The sequence below is a fragment of the Brassica rapa genome, chromosome A07 (assembly GCF_000309985.2).
Source record: "Brassica rapa cultivar Chiifu-401-42 chromosome A07, CAAS_Brap_v3.01, whole genome shotgun sequence".
Classification (NCBI taxonomy): domain Eukaryota; kingdom Viridiplantae; phylum Streptophyta; class Magnoliopsida; order Brassicales; family Brassicaceae; genus Brassica; species Brassica rapa.
This window is the reverse complement of record NC_024801.2, coordinates 14,656,154-14,673,774: the sequence shown is the minus strand read 5'-3', so window position 1 is coordinate 14,673,774 and position 17,621 is coordinate 14,656,154. Positions and strand designations below refer to the sequence as shown.

The 17,621-nt window shown below is 33.5% G+C and overlaps 2 protein-coding genes and 1 long non-coding RNA gene across 3 annotated transcripts; all 3 read right to left on the bottom strand.

The window, feature by feature from the left end:
• Nucleotides 1-252: 252 nt before the first annotated feature.
• Nucleotides 253-17,300, bottom strand: LOC117126622. The gene is made up of 3 exons (XR_004449282.1): nt 17,290-17,300; nt 6,615-6,626; nt 253-742 (listed from the first exon to the last, which is right to left on the bottom strand). It is a non-coding gene; the product is annotated as an uncharacterized LOC117126622 (long non-coding RNA).
• On the bottom strand, nt 3,193-4,593 carry LOC103829530 (ethylene-responsive transcription factor ERF010). Its single transcript, XM_009105198.3, has one exon. It carries the CDS (start codon nt 4,011-4,013, stop codon nt 3,447-3,449), a length of 567 nt encoding a protein of 188 aa, XP_009103446.2. The 5' UTR covers nt 4,014-4,593; the 3' UTR covers nt 3,193-3,446.
• Nucleotides 12,088-17,235, bottom strand: LOC103829529 (probable inactive receptor kinase At5g67200). Its single transcript, XM_009105197.3, has 2 exons — nt 14,293-17,235; nt 12,088-13,678 (listed from the first exon to the last, which is right to left on the bottom strand). Exons 1-2 carry the CDS (start codon nt 15,776-15,778, stop codon nt 13,110-13,112), a joined length of 2,055 nt encoding a protein of 684 aa, XP_009103445.1. The 5' UTR covers nt 15,779-17,235; the 3' UTR covers nt 12,088-13,109.
• Nucleotides 17,301-17,621: the final 321 nt, after the last annotated feature.

Genomic DNA, 17,621 nt, shown 5'->3' with positions numbered 1-17,621 from the left:
GCAGTTGTCGATGCAAACATCAATCATCTCCGAGGGTAACCCAAGACTATAAACCAATTTCTGAATCTCATAATAAGATTCAGCAGACACGTTGTCTTCTGGCAAATACTCTTTAAACAACTCCGCCCATGCATCCATGCAATTCTCAGGTAAATTATGATCCGTTTTAATATTCATCATCCTAGCTGCTAGAGACAATTTAGAGAGACCTTCTCTACAACCAGTGTAGATTGGTTGATTTGCAGCATCTAGCATTTCATAAAACCTTTTTGCATCCAAATTAGGTTCTTCTACATTTCCAGTTCCATCTGCTATTGTTGTAGTTGTTTCTAAAAATGCATCACTAATCATATCTTGAACCCTATCATGATCTACCATCTGCTCCTCTTGATGATAATTATATTCATTATGCACATGATTCGGTTCTTCATTATGATGAGCATCCTCAAAATTAGCATTACTACTACTAGCTTCATTTCCCCCATAACCCTCTCCATGTTGATACCAAATGTAATACTGTGGTGTAAATCCTCTGTTTACTAAATGATTCCATACAGTTTCACTACGTGCAAATTTCGAATTTTTGCATTTTGAACAGGGGCAGAACATCTTACCGCTTTCCTGCGTGATCGGTGTACAGCCCGCCTGGTGCATGAATGTCTCTAGCCCGTTCAGAAATGCATTCGTCACTCTCCCGTCGGAATCTTTGTGCAAATACATCCAACTTCGTAACTCGTAAATACTACCGCCACCGACCATTTTTTCTACTATTTTTTTTTAAATTTTTTTTTTTCCGTTTGTGTGTTGTGAGGAAGAGAGTTGTGTGTTGTGAGGAAGAGAGTTGTGGGAAATGACATATATATAGAGAAATTTTCGAGTTGGGTAGTTGAAATATAACAACGATTTTACAAGGGAGAGTTTACATGGATTTTACATAGATTTTTTACAACGACTTTACAACGAAACTCGATAAGTTTTTCACCTAAATATAACGGTAACATGATTCGTTGTAATAACGATGTAAAATTTCAATTTCGACGTACTTACGTCGTAATATTACATGGCGTTTACGACGAAATTTGGTTTCGTTGGTTTCGTCGTAATTGCGTTGTTACCCCACCAATTACTATTTCTAAAACAACGATAAGGAACCTGTGTCGTTCGTCTGTCTGCCAATTCAGTGGAACGACAAGGAGAAAGTGGACGGAAGTGCAGCTGGTTTGTACTTGAGAGGAACTTTTGACGATGGTCGGAGGTTTCACTCAAGTATAAACCAACTTCACTTCCCTCCATTTTCTCCTTATCGCTCTACTGAATTGGCAGACAGACGAATGACTCATGTTCGTTATCGTTATCTTCGAAATAGTAATTGGTGGTTCGAGAAGAAGAGAGTTGTGTGTTGTGAGGAAGAGAGTTGTGTGTTGTGAGGAAGAGAGTTGTGGGAAATGACATATATATAGAGAAATATGGTAAGTTTTACATGGATTTTACATGGAAAATTTACAACGCGTTTACAACGAACTTAGGTAAGTTAAAGCACTTTCAATACACGTTTTCACCTTTATGTAACGGTAACATGATTCGTTGTAATGTCGATGTAACGTTTACAACTATTTTGCATTCCACGTACTTTCGTCGTAAACTTACATTAACTTTACGACGAATACATTTCGTCGTAAATTACCATCGAGTTTACGACGAAGTCATGTCGCGTCGTAATTGCGTTGTAAAGCTCATGTAAATTTACGAGGAAATTATTTCCTCGTAAAATGCCGTTGTTACTGCTACGTTTTCTTGTAGTGCGGTTAGGGCTCAACTATAGTACTGGATTTTAATTAGTAGCATAAAAGGTTAAACGAAAAAGACCAAAATCCTCACTTATTATGAGACATAAGAAAATTGATTTGAAGATAAAATCAATATCTGGCCCGATTCAAAAGAATTTTGTGATACAAAAACAAACACTCTACGAACAGAAAAAAGAAAAGCCCCATCAAATATCAAATCAGAACTCCACTTTAACTACTATGCTTGTCTTGGACACATCCATCTGTACTCTTTCTTAATTGGTATCTTCGCATTTCCTTCATGTTTAATATCAATAACAACAACCAACAAACATAAACAATAGAAGTACTAACATAATCCATTCGAGAGTAATATTGCTTTATACACCAAGAACAGAAATTGGCATAGCTAGAAACTCCCAACATGATCTCATCAATTATGAAACGAAAAAAAAAAATGTAATCTATAATATGATCATACGTATTGGTACAATATACTTTTCCTTGGTCCTTGTCACATACATCAATATATATATATATATATATATATATATATATATATATATATATATATATATATTAAAGTATTACTGAAATGTAGGTGAAGGAAAAATTTAAACTATATATATAAGATAACGTAAATTTATTGAAAACAGATCTTAGAATAAAAGCAGCAATAATAATAGAACTTGTAATAATATAACTCGAAAAAGATATAGCATATAAAATCTAAATGGTACCCACAGAACAAATACAAATGGAGCAGAAGACAAAGACAAAAACAAAAAACACCCCCAAGTTCCAGACGACCCAAAAAACTTATCCATACATGCATTACATATGCATTTAATAACTTTATGAATTAACAGAAAACAAAAAATGTGGACGTAGTTAATAGAGATATACTATGTCAAGTTGCTTTTATATGATATGCATGTAGGTCATACTTTGTCCCGTTATTATTATTCAGCTTTATATCCCATCCCTTCGATTTAATCTTCCTTATAACAATCCCCTAAACTTCAAATCAAGAAGAGATCAGTTCATTTGTTAAAGGATTATAAACTATCAAAATGTATATAAAACCTTTCTAAATCATTTACTACTCTGAATTTATATCAAGTTATCAACCGTCTGCAAAATATATCGTTTAAAGCCTAAATAACAAAACACAATCAGAAATATACGAAGGTAAAGTCAGCATGATCTAATATTCCAAAGCCAGAAGCTCAAATAAGGAACACTAGATGGAAGAAAATGTTCTAAATCACTTAAATATAATTTTAGTTACAAATTAGGAAATTTCTTCTAATATAACTGGTGTTATTTCTCAAGCAAAAGGGGTATTTAATTTGGGTAATCATATTTGTCAAAAACAATGATTAAAAGTAAAGTGACAAATTAATGATAGGAAACAAGGCGAATTTTCATTAATAAGTATTAATGAGTTGTAATATACATTTTGCATTCTTTAAGCAATAGCCTAAAATTCCATAAACCACAAAACACGTAATAAAAGACAAGAAAGTAGCAAAAAGATATAACAGCTAGAAACCCTAAAATTTCAGATAATTAATGCAAAAAAAAAACATAAACGGCGCTAATGATTTTCGCAGAGGTAGGCTAACGCACGCCACCGCGCCAATTATATTAATATTATTATTTGCTCTCCCAGTCTTCATCGGAGCTCTCCGGGTCGGGTAGTTTATTCAAGTCAACCCGTTCCAATAACCACCCGCCACTCTTCAACCTCTTCTCATCTTCATCATCGTCTTCATGTTCTTCTCCATCACCGTTTTGATAATTCCGACGAAAATTCTTGCTATCATCGCAACTCTCTTGGTCCTGACCAAAAACACGGTGGCGGTTATCTAGCACCGCCGAGCCCAAAGCGTCTACCTGAGCACCCACCTCCGTTGCTTTCTTCCTGATCGTCGCGGCCGACATATCCTCCTCGGTAAATTTCTCTCCGGTAAGAAGCTCAGGGAAGTTGAGCCTCGCCGTCGGTCCTCTGAGGTAGAAAACCGCCGTGTCGTAGGCTCGAGCAGCCGCCTCGGGGGTGGAGTAAGAGCCGAGCCATAACCTAGAGCGCTTGTTAGGCTCTCGAATCTCCGCAACCCATTTGCCCCACTTCCTCATCCTTATACCCTTGTAAGGTCTCTCTCTCTTCCTCGTCGTCGTCGTCCCGGAGACTGCCACGTTAGCTACTCCTCCGCCGCCCTCCATGGAGGATCTTGAAACCCTCCAAAGAAACAGACTCTTAGAGGAATCGACCGACTTTTTCGATCTGGGTTTCGCCAGAGAGAGAGACTATGACAGAGAATAAATATGTCGGAGAGAGAGATGGAGAGAGAGATGAGGGGAAGGTTGCAGGTGGTGTTATGATGGTGGATGGAGTAGTAGACAAATCCAAATTCACCGACAAGAGAAAAAGTAGAGAGAAGAGAATTTTGGTTAGTTGGATTTTAAAGATAAAACTTGGTGTCATGGACTCATGGTGGTGGATTCGTTTTGTAGTTATAACAAATTTTTTTCTTTCTTTCTCAATTATCAGTTAATAATATTATAAAATAAATGAATATTGGGCCGATGATGAAAGCTGTATCTTCTGTTTTGATTGTATTTTAATGGAACAGAAAGTTTTTAAAGAGGATAGGCGGACGAAGAGGTGGTGGAGATGACATGCGCATATTAATACTATAATTGATATTATTTCTCCCTTTACTCTCTAATTAATCTTCTACTATCCATAGTATATTATAGTACGCAAAACCTCCTCTGTTTTTTAAATATATTATCCACGAATATACCCTGGTACTTATAACTTATATATAATGTTGTGTATATTTAAAGTATTTAACCAGATTCTATAAATTTATACGATAGATACCTGCAGGACTCCTTGTCCAGATAGACAACAGAAGCAATATAGAGATAAGTATATTTCATGACCAAAACCTTTTCGATTATTAACTGAAATCTTTCACAATGTTGTAATTACTAATTGGAACATGAAAACTAATAATTACGTAATAAGAAAATACGAGGCTATAAGCATTGTGGAAAATATCAAATCGGTGAGTCATATGAAGACCATTTTCTTTTTGTATTCATGACTTCTTTTTATATATATAAAAATATACATTTTCTGAATTTTATTTTGAAAAGAGCCTTCCAATGAGGATAAATACTTTCATCGCTAGATATATAGCTAACTAAAACCTATAATCAGTTTTGATCCAAAAAAAATCTATAATCAGTTTTGATAAAAAAAAATCTATAATCAGTGAATTTTGTTATTATTTATTTGGAAAATACATAATTTAAAATAAAATAATATTTCACAAAACGTTTTTTAAGGTTTCTCCTAAATTTTTGATGAAAAAAATTGTGTATGTACACCATTTTGGAACATTGTTACGGTACGTTGGTTATATATTAGTGCACAGTGTATAAAAATACCTACGAGATACGGAATAGGGGTAGTGGAGAGGAAAGTTAGGTCGGTGGTCGGTGACTGGATACCGTTAGGAATTGACTTTTTGTGTACTCAAATTACGACACGTATTATGCATTGTCCTTCTTGTCCTTTTCCTTCCCCCGTTATTCTCAGTTTGTCATGTTTCCCCAGTTTTCTCTTTTTCATATTCTCAGGGTTACTTTCGGTATATATTTGATGTATTTCAACCACTTAAACTAATAATGGTTATTGAGAATGTCCTTATACAAACATACCAAACCAATCAAAGTGTTTGGAAACATAAAAGAAATAACATTACGAGTTAATAATTTTGTTTACAAACAATACAATAATAATTACAACAGCAAACTATGAAACTAATATATGATCCACAAAATATAGTAATAAAAGAACATAATAGCATAACTTTTAAATATACCAAAAAAAAGAAGTCTCCTTGCGATGCGACTTTAATGGGATGGGGAAGGAGAAATACACAATTCTCAAACTCTAATCTGATCAAGATATGATCAATTTCTATATGCTTTCCTATCTATTGTTCTTCTCTTTCATTGAAAATAAATTTATCTGCGGTGGATCAATGGTTAATTTTTTTCTTTTTTTAATCTACCATTACAATTCTCGGCTTAGTCTCCGAGACTATGGACGATGATAAAAAAATTCAATCCAGTTATACTGAATGAAATATCAAGTGGTAAAAAAACAAATACCATAGAAGCCACCACGGTGTGTCATCGTCATGGATATGAAAGATTGAAAGTGATGCAACTATGAAGGTATTTAATGTTTTTGAAGATCACAATTGGTGATTTTTCACTGCAAAGTGATTTTGTTAGAATCGCTGAAAATTAGCTGTTCTAATTACTTTTTTTTGAAAAATCAATAAATTAGATTTTTTTCAAAGAATATCTATAGATCCCCCTTGAAATCTGTAAAATGTTATAGAACAAAGAAATTTTCAAAAAAAAGTTGGAAATTTTCAAAAAAAAGTTGGAAATTCTTCAAAAAGAAGACAACTAAGTGTAAATAGTGCTGCAAAAAAAGAAGTAAGATGGATCAGAAAAAAAAATTCTTCAGATTTAAATCTTTGTGTTGTAACATTTTCTAATTTTAGTTATGCAGTTGATTGTATTTCTGTTATTTTTTTTATGACTCTCGTATCTGGAGCTTTGAGAGCATCCGACTATCGCTAATGACCATTCACCAGAACTTCGTCGGGGAGCCTTCCGAGGAATTCAAGAGGGCTGGTGATTATCCCCATGTAAATTCCATCAGTGGCCACACGTTAGACGACTTCTCCGTATTGGATTTGAAAGTTCCTCAAGATAATCACCTTCCAGCGGCACTCGAATCCATGACTTTTCAGGTTGAGATTAACCACTAGACCACTAACACGTAGTTGTATTTCTGTTATTTTATATATTCTTGTTGCAACTTTACATTTTATTTAAATAAAATAGTTGTTAAAAAAAGAACATAAGAACATTAACCATGGATCAGCATATTAGTGGTAGATTATATTCTCCAATAATTTTGACATAACAACGCATTTCCCAAAAACTTATTTAATATAATGATTTAGTTTTTCCTCTGGTTCGTTTTAAAATCAACTTAAAAATAATATAAACGTATTAAACGATATTATCACTTATTTTTTGTTGATTTTATTTGTTATTTTCTAAATCCAAACTTCCAAAGAAGATTAGTTATTCGATTTAAAAGAATCTAAACATCTATATGTTTTCACCAAAACAATGACAACGTTCTCTGGTGAACTCCCACAAAGTAAAAATGTAACTAGATTTTGACCCGTGCTAAAGCGCGGAATAATTTTTTGGTAAAAACTTTATATAATTGCATTTTCTCTTTATTCAAAATAGGTCTGAGCATAAAATTCGTAAACCAAAGTATGTACCGAACTTAAACCAAAGAACCCGATCCATATCCAGTACGAAATGTAAAAAATCCCAGAATAGGTTTTGTAGGGTGGTACGTCATATATCCGAACCTGAAGTGTTATTAGCCGAACCCGAACAGGCAATCTCAGAAAACCAAAAAATATATGAAATCCAAATTAATCACAAATATAAATATGTGAAACATAAATATGTACTTCAAATATTCAGTTTTATATTTATAGTGAAATTATATTAAAAAGTAAGTATTTAAATTTTCAAAAAGCACTTTAAATATACAATTCTATTTAAATAAGTTTATTTCTTATGTTTTGCTTAAAAAAATTAGATTTAACTTCGGATATATCTGAACCGAACCCATATAACCAAAATCAAAACAATATATGGTTACTTTATGGATTTTATGATGTGGTATAAATTAGAAGCAAAACCAGTTTTTTATATCTAAACTTGATCCGTACTTATAAATTTACCAGAATGAGACATAGAATGTAATATAAATTTAAACCGAAATTTCAAATTCCCAACCCGTACCCAACGGGTACATGAACGCCCGAGCCTAACATAAAGTATGTTTTATGTTTTGTTCAATTAGTTTTATATTTGATAAATATTTTTGAACAACCCGTAAAACTATACTCATAAAAAATATCAATAATAACATGTTCCACCAATATCAATAATATCAATAATATCAATAAAAAATACTCATTAAACATTAATAACTATTATTATTTATTTTATCATATATATATATATATCTAATTTTGATAATCTATCTATAAGAATCTGGTTCTTGCATTTGAATTAAAGTACAATTGTATATATAATTCTTTTTATATTAATAAAAAAATATAATTGATTATTTACTTAAAAGTAGTGTTAATATAAATTAAATTTGTTAAAAACAATAGATTAGTTATTTCGTTCCTTAATTTTAGGTTAGGGTATACATATATTAAACAATAATTAAATTAGGTATAAGTAAAAATAATAGTAAAGCTAGTTAAATGTAATTGTCCAACTTCGATTATTTGTAAGTAGGTAAAAAATAGAACTCTAAATTAATAAATTAGATTCTAAAATAAATAGAACTTATATTTATATTTAGTGTGAGTATTTTTTTGATTATGTGAATAATTTTCTTAGAACTTTCATTATCGACACTTTTATATCTTGAAAAAAGTGAAAGTATCTTACTAATATAGTATAGATAAATAATTTGTAAAGATGTTTTGTGATGTTATATTCCTTTACATGATATAAATACAGTTTAGTGTATATAAATATTTTAAACATATTAATCACTCTCCGTAAATATAAGATCATTAGTATGTATAGTATATCAATAAAGTTTAGAAAATAGCTCTGGATCTTGCATATTCCTAAATACACCACTGCAGTTTTGTGAATATAAATATCTTTTATACATATATCAATTATAGTTACTATATTTAATTAATATACTAATAAACTTCAGGAGATATAGGGTAGTTACTAACAAATATATTGGAAATAAAAATAGGTCCAAAAGTTAAAGGATGTTACATTTATCTCTAATGAGATGTGAATAAGTCCAAAAGTTAATGACAACATTTTTAAGTAGATAAAAATTAGGACTCTGTTTTAATAGATTAGATGTACGATTATGAAATAATTCCAGAACAAAGATATTAATTAAGATCGTAAACAAGAAAAAAAAATCATAAACAAGAGACAACTAAAGATTAAGAGTTATAAGTGGCTCTTCGTCCTGTCTTTATCTATTGTAAATAATTTACATAAATTAACTGATAGATTATAAATTGTGAATATTATAAACAGCAGGTGGGAGATTGATTACGATTAGCAATATGTCAATCCCCGATTGAAGCGATCTTCCAATAATTGTTTTATGATATTTTCAGGAGTGTCGAGTTGTATTTTTTTTTTTTGAGAAAGATGTCGAGTTGTATTTTCTTTATTCAAAATTTTTATGGATAATGATCTTTATTCTAATGCTTTATCGACAGCTTATACATGATTTAACTATAATTTTCAATATTAATAAGCTTAACCATATTACAGTAAAAACTTTATAAATTAATAATGCTGCAACGATGATAATTTATTAATTTACATAGTTGTTAATTTTAAGAAAACTTTGTTTATTAGATTTATATTTAAAAGAAAGAAAAAATATTTTATTTCATAATATCGGATACACTTTATGTATGTTAAATACATATGGAAGTATATATACAAATGAGTTTTATATATAATTTGATAAATTGGCATCAAAATATTGAAATAAAAAATAATAATTAGAGTTACAATTTATTTTGACGATCAATAAATAATAAAATGTTTTGTTATGTGTATATAAAATTTAAATATATCGTAATTGTTAATTTACGATATATATACAAGTCAAGAGAGCATCAACTTCATATAAAGCAGATAATTTTTTAAATATTATTATTTTATTATTTTATTGAATTATATCATATTTTACATCGGTTCAATTTGGAACCAAATTTTTTTGTTAATTTATCGAACTAATTCATATAGTTTGTACTTTGTACTGTATATGAAGTTGATGCTCTCTTGACTTGTTTTCTTCACGATTCCAATAATATTCTTGTGATGTGAACCCATCTACTATATACCGTAAGTCACAATTTTACAAATGGACATACTAATAAGGCATTTTTTTCTTTTATGTTTTCCAAACTTTGTTCGGTGGTCCTCAATATATAAACGTCAGTGTATATGTGTATATTACGATTATTCCGACAATATAAAAAAATATTATGCCGACAAGGAAATATATAATGATGTTAAGTAACAATTTATGTTCCTTTCATAATAATTCGACGCTCATTTGGTAATCGTTACACGCTAAATATTTATATAAATAGACTAATAATATTTAAATTTATGTTATAGAAAAATATGTAGGGTAGGAGGAGTTGAGTGATATTTGGATTGTTCCCACGACTTTGGTTTAAATTTAAATTTTAATATGAAGATTTACAAGACAAATAGTTTTAGTATAGAGAAGCTCTAAGGGAAAATATGATTATTATTTTTTGATAAACAGAGGGCAAATATGATTTAACAACGAAACTTTTAGCTGTGACCCAGTTGGCACGTGAACATGGCGCCAATTACCACGGAAAAGCAAAAATAAAATAAAATCAATTTTTTGTTGTCAAAAATAAAATCAATTCATTTTATAGAAACTGGACCACTTTGTTTAGGTTTCATTTTTTTAAAATATGGGGTTGCCATTTATTTTAATATCATGTTGTTTTATATCGTTGTTGTTATATACCCCGCCTTGAAATAAAATATATCATCATTTACTTCAATAAATAATACGCATCCTAAAATTATTAAATCGCGAAATGTAAGATGTCCTTGCGTATATAAGACTACTAAGATTCAACTTCACACGAACATTAATGCTAAAAAAATGCTTAGCACTTTATTTAGGCAACAAACAGGAATGTAATTTATTAAGTTGCCTTAAATCGTGGAAAAGGAAATCTTCCTAAATATTTCTGAATCCACGAGGCGGCTAAACATCAGTAAGTCAACACAGTGTTAATATATGAATCCACTAGATAGATGATAACACTCGAAATTTTAAAAATAACAAAAAAAAATCTTGGGTTATTATCTATATAAAATAGATTGTTGCGAGGGTCCATATAAGCCATAGTTGTTATAAAAATATTCGTATCAATGGACCGGATGTATCCAACTAGGTCTTGTAAGTTAGCAGCCCAATCAAGCCCTGGCCTCTTAAAAACCCTTTAATTTCTTAATGCATTAAGTTATGTTGCTCAAAAAAGAAAGATATGGGCTTTTATTCTTTTAGACTAACGGGCTCAATTGTATAGTTTTCTTCTGTATCCAACCTCGTATTTGCATCTAGGCCTGGGCAAAACAATCCGAACCGAAAAACCGAACCGGAACCGAACTGAAATACCCGAAACGAGAACTAGACCAATACTCTCAAATATCCGAACGGTTCCTATATTTTTATATCCAAAATAACCAAACTGAACCGAGAAACGAACAGATACCCGAATATATATAAATATTAATTATATATACATATAACATCACTTAATATATATTGTTAATTTAAAATTATGTCAAAAGTATCTGAAAATAGTTGAGGATAACTAAATTATTATAAAGTATCCAAACTACCAGAAAGTATATGAAACTATCCAGATTGTTTTATCCGAAATATCCAAAATAATTCGAAATGTCCAATTTTTTTTATCCAAATCATCCTAATTATTTGATATTTTATCTAAATAACAAATATTTTTATCCAAATTATCCGAATGATCCGAAACCCGAACCGGATCCAAATGAGAACCGAACTTTTCTGGATATTTTCTAGTTTCTACGTTTACTATCCGTACCGAACCCGAAACTATCCGAACTGAACCAAAAATAAGTCAAGTACTAAATGGATCCTCTAGCCTCTATCCAAACTACCTGAAACCCGAAATATCCGAACCGAACCGATACCCAAAATGCCCAGGTCTATTTGCATAGATTGAGTAGTTTTAAAATCTTACTAGATTTTGACCCGCGCTTCGAAAGCGCGGGTTTTATAGCGTATTATATTGAATACATAAATTTGTTTAAAATTATATAACTTATGTATAAGTTTATTCGGGATTTTTTATATACACTCTTATGTAAATCTTTCTTAAGTATGAACATTTTACCTAAATTTGATAAACGAACCAAACCAATACGAAATACAGGTTGAGGTTCGAGATTGGGAAAAAGTTACCTATTAGATTTTTTTGGACCTGTGGGTCTCTGTCGGGTACCTAAAGTACCCTGAATGTTTTGTTCATATTATGTATATTTGAATAATTCATACGAAATATTTGGGTATTTTCATGTTTTGATTTTTTGACTTTTCGGATTCTTTAAATCTTTTTGTGTGAAATACTCGAACCGAGCTAGACTCATTACGTAGCCAAATTACATAGTAAATTTTATAGATACTTGAATTATTGACTCAAACTGACCTGGAACTAAAAGGAACCGATCTGAACAAAAATCATTCAAATACCTAGTTGGATATAAATGCCCAAGACCCAAAGAACTTGGATCTGAAAGAAACCGATTTATATTTGACCCGAAGATCCGAATGACCAAATCTAACATTTCACTATATTTTTGTGCATTTTATAAAAGTTACATTTGTTAAGTTGGTGAAACTTAAGATTTATTTGAGAGGTTTTTGACTAAATTAATAGTATAGATTTGTAGGTTTTTTGTTGAGCAGTAAAAAAAGATTTGTTTGGTTTTTGATAATTTAAGCTTATCTTAAATATTAAATTGTTATTTATCAATAAAATAAAATTAAGATAATATATAATTTTTAAATTTATCTTAATTATGAAGTTAATGAGACATATTTAGAGAAGAGTATAATAAAGTGTATGTGATATTATATTTTCGTGAACCAAATTTATGTGGTAGTATATATATGGTATAATCTTTTCGTTTACAAAAAGATATGGGTCCAATAAATAAAAGCTTTGACTAAATAATTGTTAGAGAAATTAAAGGTAACATATTGTTTGTCCAAATCAAAGTAAAACCAGAATATTATTAGTTAATAAAAGAGTCCAAACAACTTTTTTAAGTAGATTTATTAAAACTTCTTCAATTTTAATAGTATTGATATTTTGGCAAAGGCATCTGGTTTTGAATAGGTCATTCTACGAAAAAGACGAAAAAGCATCTTTGTTTGACTTTTGCTCTGCAAAGTTCAACGATGTTACAAATCCGACCCCATATCCTAAGAAAATTACATTTACGCATCTATATTCTCCTTTTTGACTAAATTAACCCCCTCCCTTGGGAAAACTGGTCGGAGGAAGCCCTACGAGATTGGTTTCACTGGAAAGGATCGTTCTCTTCCGCCATAACACTCTCTTTAATCTCCTGAATCATCTTGATCACTTGTCTCATCGTCGGTCTTTGCTCGGGCGACGTCACACGGCAAAGACAAGCTGTTTCAGTCATCATGCCAAGCCTATTATCCTCTGCTCCTTCCTCTTCTTCTCTCATTGCTCTAACCCAATCAAGCATATCATGAGGCGCCATAAACGGATGCCTGGACGCGTTCTTACCGGTCAAAAGCTCAAAGATCAAGACACCAAACGAGTAGACGTCGCATTTGGAAGTTGGTCTACGAGATGATTTTCTGATCTCAGGGGCTTTGTAAGAGGAAGAGTCCGGATCATCATCATTAGAAGAAGAAGATGAATCTGTTAAGACGCTGAGGCAGTAATCAGTTAAACAAGCTTCGAAGTCATGTCCGAGGAGGATGTTAGTTGATTTAAGGTTTCCATGGACTAATGCTGACGATGTTTGGTGAATGTAGTACAAGCCTTGGGCAACATCTTCTGCAATCTTTAAACATGATGTCCAATGTAATGGCTTTGCTCTCGAGGATCTAGAACCTGTGAAAATATTGGAGTTAGTTAGTCACATTTGGTGTTGGGTCCAATACAGGAGCAAGAAGCAACAACAGAAACAAACATTCTTAGTGCAAACAAGTGCATGTAAAAAAATAATATTGTTTAATATTTGTTCGGCACTAACGCAAGGGGTAGAGACAGAGTGATGGCAAAAAGATGAGATTTCACGTGAAGAAAACAGCACAGAGTTCCACCAGGTTTCTGTCTTCTTCCACTAATGCTAAGTAATTTCAACGGAGACTTCAGAAGAAAAAAGAGCAAACGAACAAAAACTTTTTTAAAAAATAAATATTATTATTACAAAAAGTAAGACCCGCGATTGTCGCTGTGTGGTCAGCTTCAGTTCATCAAGTTCTCACTACTATAAACTGTGCACAAACACAAAACCCGCCACACAGAAAAGACTCGTGCGCTTTAGGGTTTTAAGTTTTTTAAAATAAAGTATAGTTAATTATAGTCGAAACAACTTACGATTTGTCACGTCATCATGATTAAGACCTTAAACTAATGATTTTAATTAAAGTAAAAGTAAATCTTCAACTCGGTGGTGACTCGCTGAGTTTAAAACTAAAACCCTAGGAAGATAGAAGAGTTACCGTGAATGAGATTGAAGAGGCTGCCATTGGGTTGGTAATCGAAGATGATGAGTCTCTCTCCGTTTGACTGAAAGTAAGCTCTAATCGGAACAAGATTCTGGTGCCTGAGTCCACCAACAATCTCCATGTGATTCTCGAACGCCTCTTCGCTTGTAACCGCCGTTTTAGCCGCGTCTAGTCTCTTCACCGTCACGATGAGCTGGTTATCAAACACCGCCTTGTACGTAATCCCTACCGATCCTCTCCCCAGAAGCTCCGCCGAAGCTCGCATCAGCTGCTCCAGAGTGTACATCCCTTGACTCGACTCACCTCCTTCCCCGCCCCCGCCGCAGAAGATCAGATTCCCGCTGTTTGGGACTCGGCTCTGCGGCTCCGTGGCGGCGGCGGCTCGAAACTGAAGCTTCTCCACGGAGCTTGAGTTTGAGTTCGGATTCAAAACTGGTACGGCTCTTGTACTCAGAGCTTGATTCTGGTGAGAGGAGGATGACGCGTCTCCTTTTTGACTCGGTTCGTAAATCTCGTCTTTGGTTTGTTTCTTTATCACTAGAGAGAAGACGACGAGGCAGAGACCGAGGACGATGAGCGACGCGAGACCGACGGTGAATCCCAGTACTAACCCATTTTCTTTACCTTTCTTCTTCGAAACAACCGGAGAGATAACCACCGCTCCTCCGTTCTGCGCCTGCGCGCTTTGCCCCAACGGAGCCTGCGAGGACGAAGAAGACGACGACGACGTTTTGTTGTTACTCGACCCGAAGAAGGGCGAGCGTGAAGAAGCGCACGCTCGGTTAATGATCTCCCCGCATAGCCCCGGGTTGGACTTAAACGACGACGCGTCGAATCGAGACAGAGTCGGTGTAGCGGGGATGACTCCCGTTAAGTTGTTAACGGAGACGTTGAAGGACGTCAGAAACGACTGGTTAAGCGACGGGAGCGTGCCGTTAAAGCGGTTAGACTCGAGATTTAATGAAGTTAACCGGTCGAGAGCGGTTATCTGAGTTGGAATCTGACCGGTGAAGTTGTTGTGGGAGAGAGAGAGGATCATTAACCGGTGAAGGGAAGGAATCGAAGGAGGGAAAGGTCCGTTGAACTCGTTCCGGCTGAGGAAGAGAGACTTGAGGTTAACGAGAGCGGAGAGATCGGGGACGGGGCCGAAGAGGGAGTTGTTCTCGAGGCTCAGGACTCGGAGCTGGTCGAGGCGGCTAAGAGTGGCGGAGGAGAAGTAGCCACGGAGGCCGACGCCGGAGAGAACAAGGCGAACGACGCGGCCCTGTGCGCATTTGACGCCGCGCCATTGGCAGTAGTCGTAACGCTCTGTGAGGGAATACAGGAGCTTGTTGTCGAGATCGGCGGTGGATTTGAAAGAGAGTAGAGCGACAGCGTCGGAAGGAAGCAAGGAGTTGAAGTAGTTCGGCTCCGATGATGAGAATCCGGCGGAGACATGAAGGAGGAGGAGGAGGAAGAAGAGAAAAAGCTTCAGTGACATTTTTTTTTTTTTTTTGCAAAGCTCTAAAGTCCGTTTGGACTAGGAGAGAGTTTGGGGCTATGAAGTAGATCACGTGCTTGTGGTGAAATGTTTTTAGGCAGTGAATATATTTATTTTGTATCAACAGGATCTCGATAAATTTTATTATTTTCCAGCATTACGAACTTTACAAAATATAAAAAATACTAACTTTTTTATTTTCTGGTGAAAAATAGTAACTTATGGTGCAAATTATACCTAACATTCCATTGAATTGTGTAGGTAGGAGAAAATGACATGGTACGTGTAAGTTTCGTTATTGTTATGTTCATTTTTATATTTTCTTCGCATCTTGTAAACTTTATACTAGTACAAGTCATAAACATCTAGTAAAAGTTACTGCGCTGTTGGTTTAACAGAATCAATCATGTATTTCTTAAAAAAGAGTGTTTTTTTATTTTTACCCGAGGCGGTCAAAATTATGTTTTCCGAGAAGAATCGCATTGGGACTGTGGGTAGTGCGCGTAGGAATTAGCGTCTTGAGCCACTAGTGAAAGTGTGAGTGAGTCCGTGAGTCTGCATTGGTCCGTAGGGAAACGACTAGACTCGTAGCCAAGCAAGTGTGGTCCTTTTTCTTTTTTTTCTTAAATTTTACCTCTGCGACCAAAATACAATAATGAGGTTCTAATATCTAAAACGTAAAACAAAACAAGACTGTTGTCGTGTATGTAAATTTGGGGGAAAATTAATAGTGATAGTTATTGACAATTTGACATTGTGGCAAAGTTTGGAGAATTCTACGGCATTGTTCGAGTTTGGCTCCAATCACATAAAATCTCTTTGTTCCCACTCTTCTATGTTTTCTTATTTTAATAAACGATGAAAAGATTGTTTACTGGTACTCACTTTTTCATGGTGCACTTTCTTTATAAAGATCATTCAAGATAAGCAGAGCGTGCTGCTTTTGTGTGACTCAAAACAGCATCTCCACTCTCTCCATTTACGTCATTTCCTTAAACATTGAGTTTTAAAGACTACACTAAGTTCTCGTTTTTAATCAATTAAAGAATAAAGTGAGGGGTGGCTATACGGAGAAAAACTAACTAAAGTGATTTTTGACTTCATCATTTTGTAAATAAGTTCTAAAAAGAAGCGCCCACCAGTAATACTTTAGACTTACGTATATCAGTATCACATCAAAAGGTGGATTATATACGTATTTAACTAGCTAATCCTCGGATATCAAAAGAAGCATATAATGTCTAGAAGTATCAAATCCTGAATCTGGATGGGTTACTTATAAAGCCCAAATTAATACACCTTATTATGGGCCATGTTATAGCAACTTGATTTCAGTAAATGATTCCTTTGTGGGTAAGGCAAAGTGCAACCTGAGATTAATTGGCCTCCTCGTGAATGTTGATGAATGAAACCTCACACTATCATCACTTTTTTTTTGTCAACTGATTATTTATTGAACATGTTTTTTCTTTAAATACACAAAAGATCTAAGAGCATCTCCAATGTATAACTCCATTTTTTTCTCCAAAATAAAGTAAAAGTAAAAATAGAGTAAAATTACTCCAACTCTACTCTATTTTTCACTCCATAATGGAGTGATGAACAAACAAAAAATAGATTACTCCATTTATGAAGTAAATTTCATTATGGAGTGAGATATGAAGTTGGGTTGGAGCATTCTTTACTCCATATTCACTTTTACTCTATTTTAGAGAAAAAAATGGAGTAGGGATGAAAATACCCTAAAAAGGCAAACCTAACAAACGAGCTCAACGACATAAAACTTATAAAATAGAGATCCACCAATGATCAAAAAAATGTGTCAAACCACAGCAACATATCA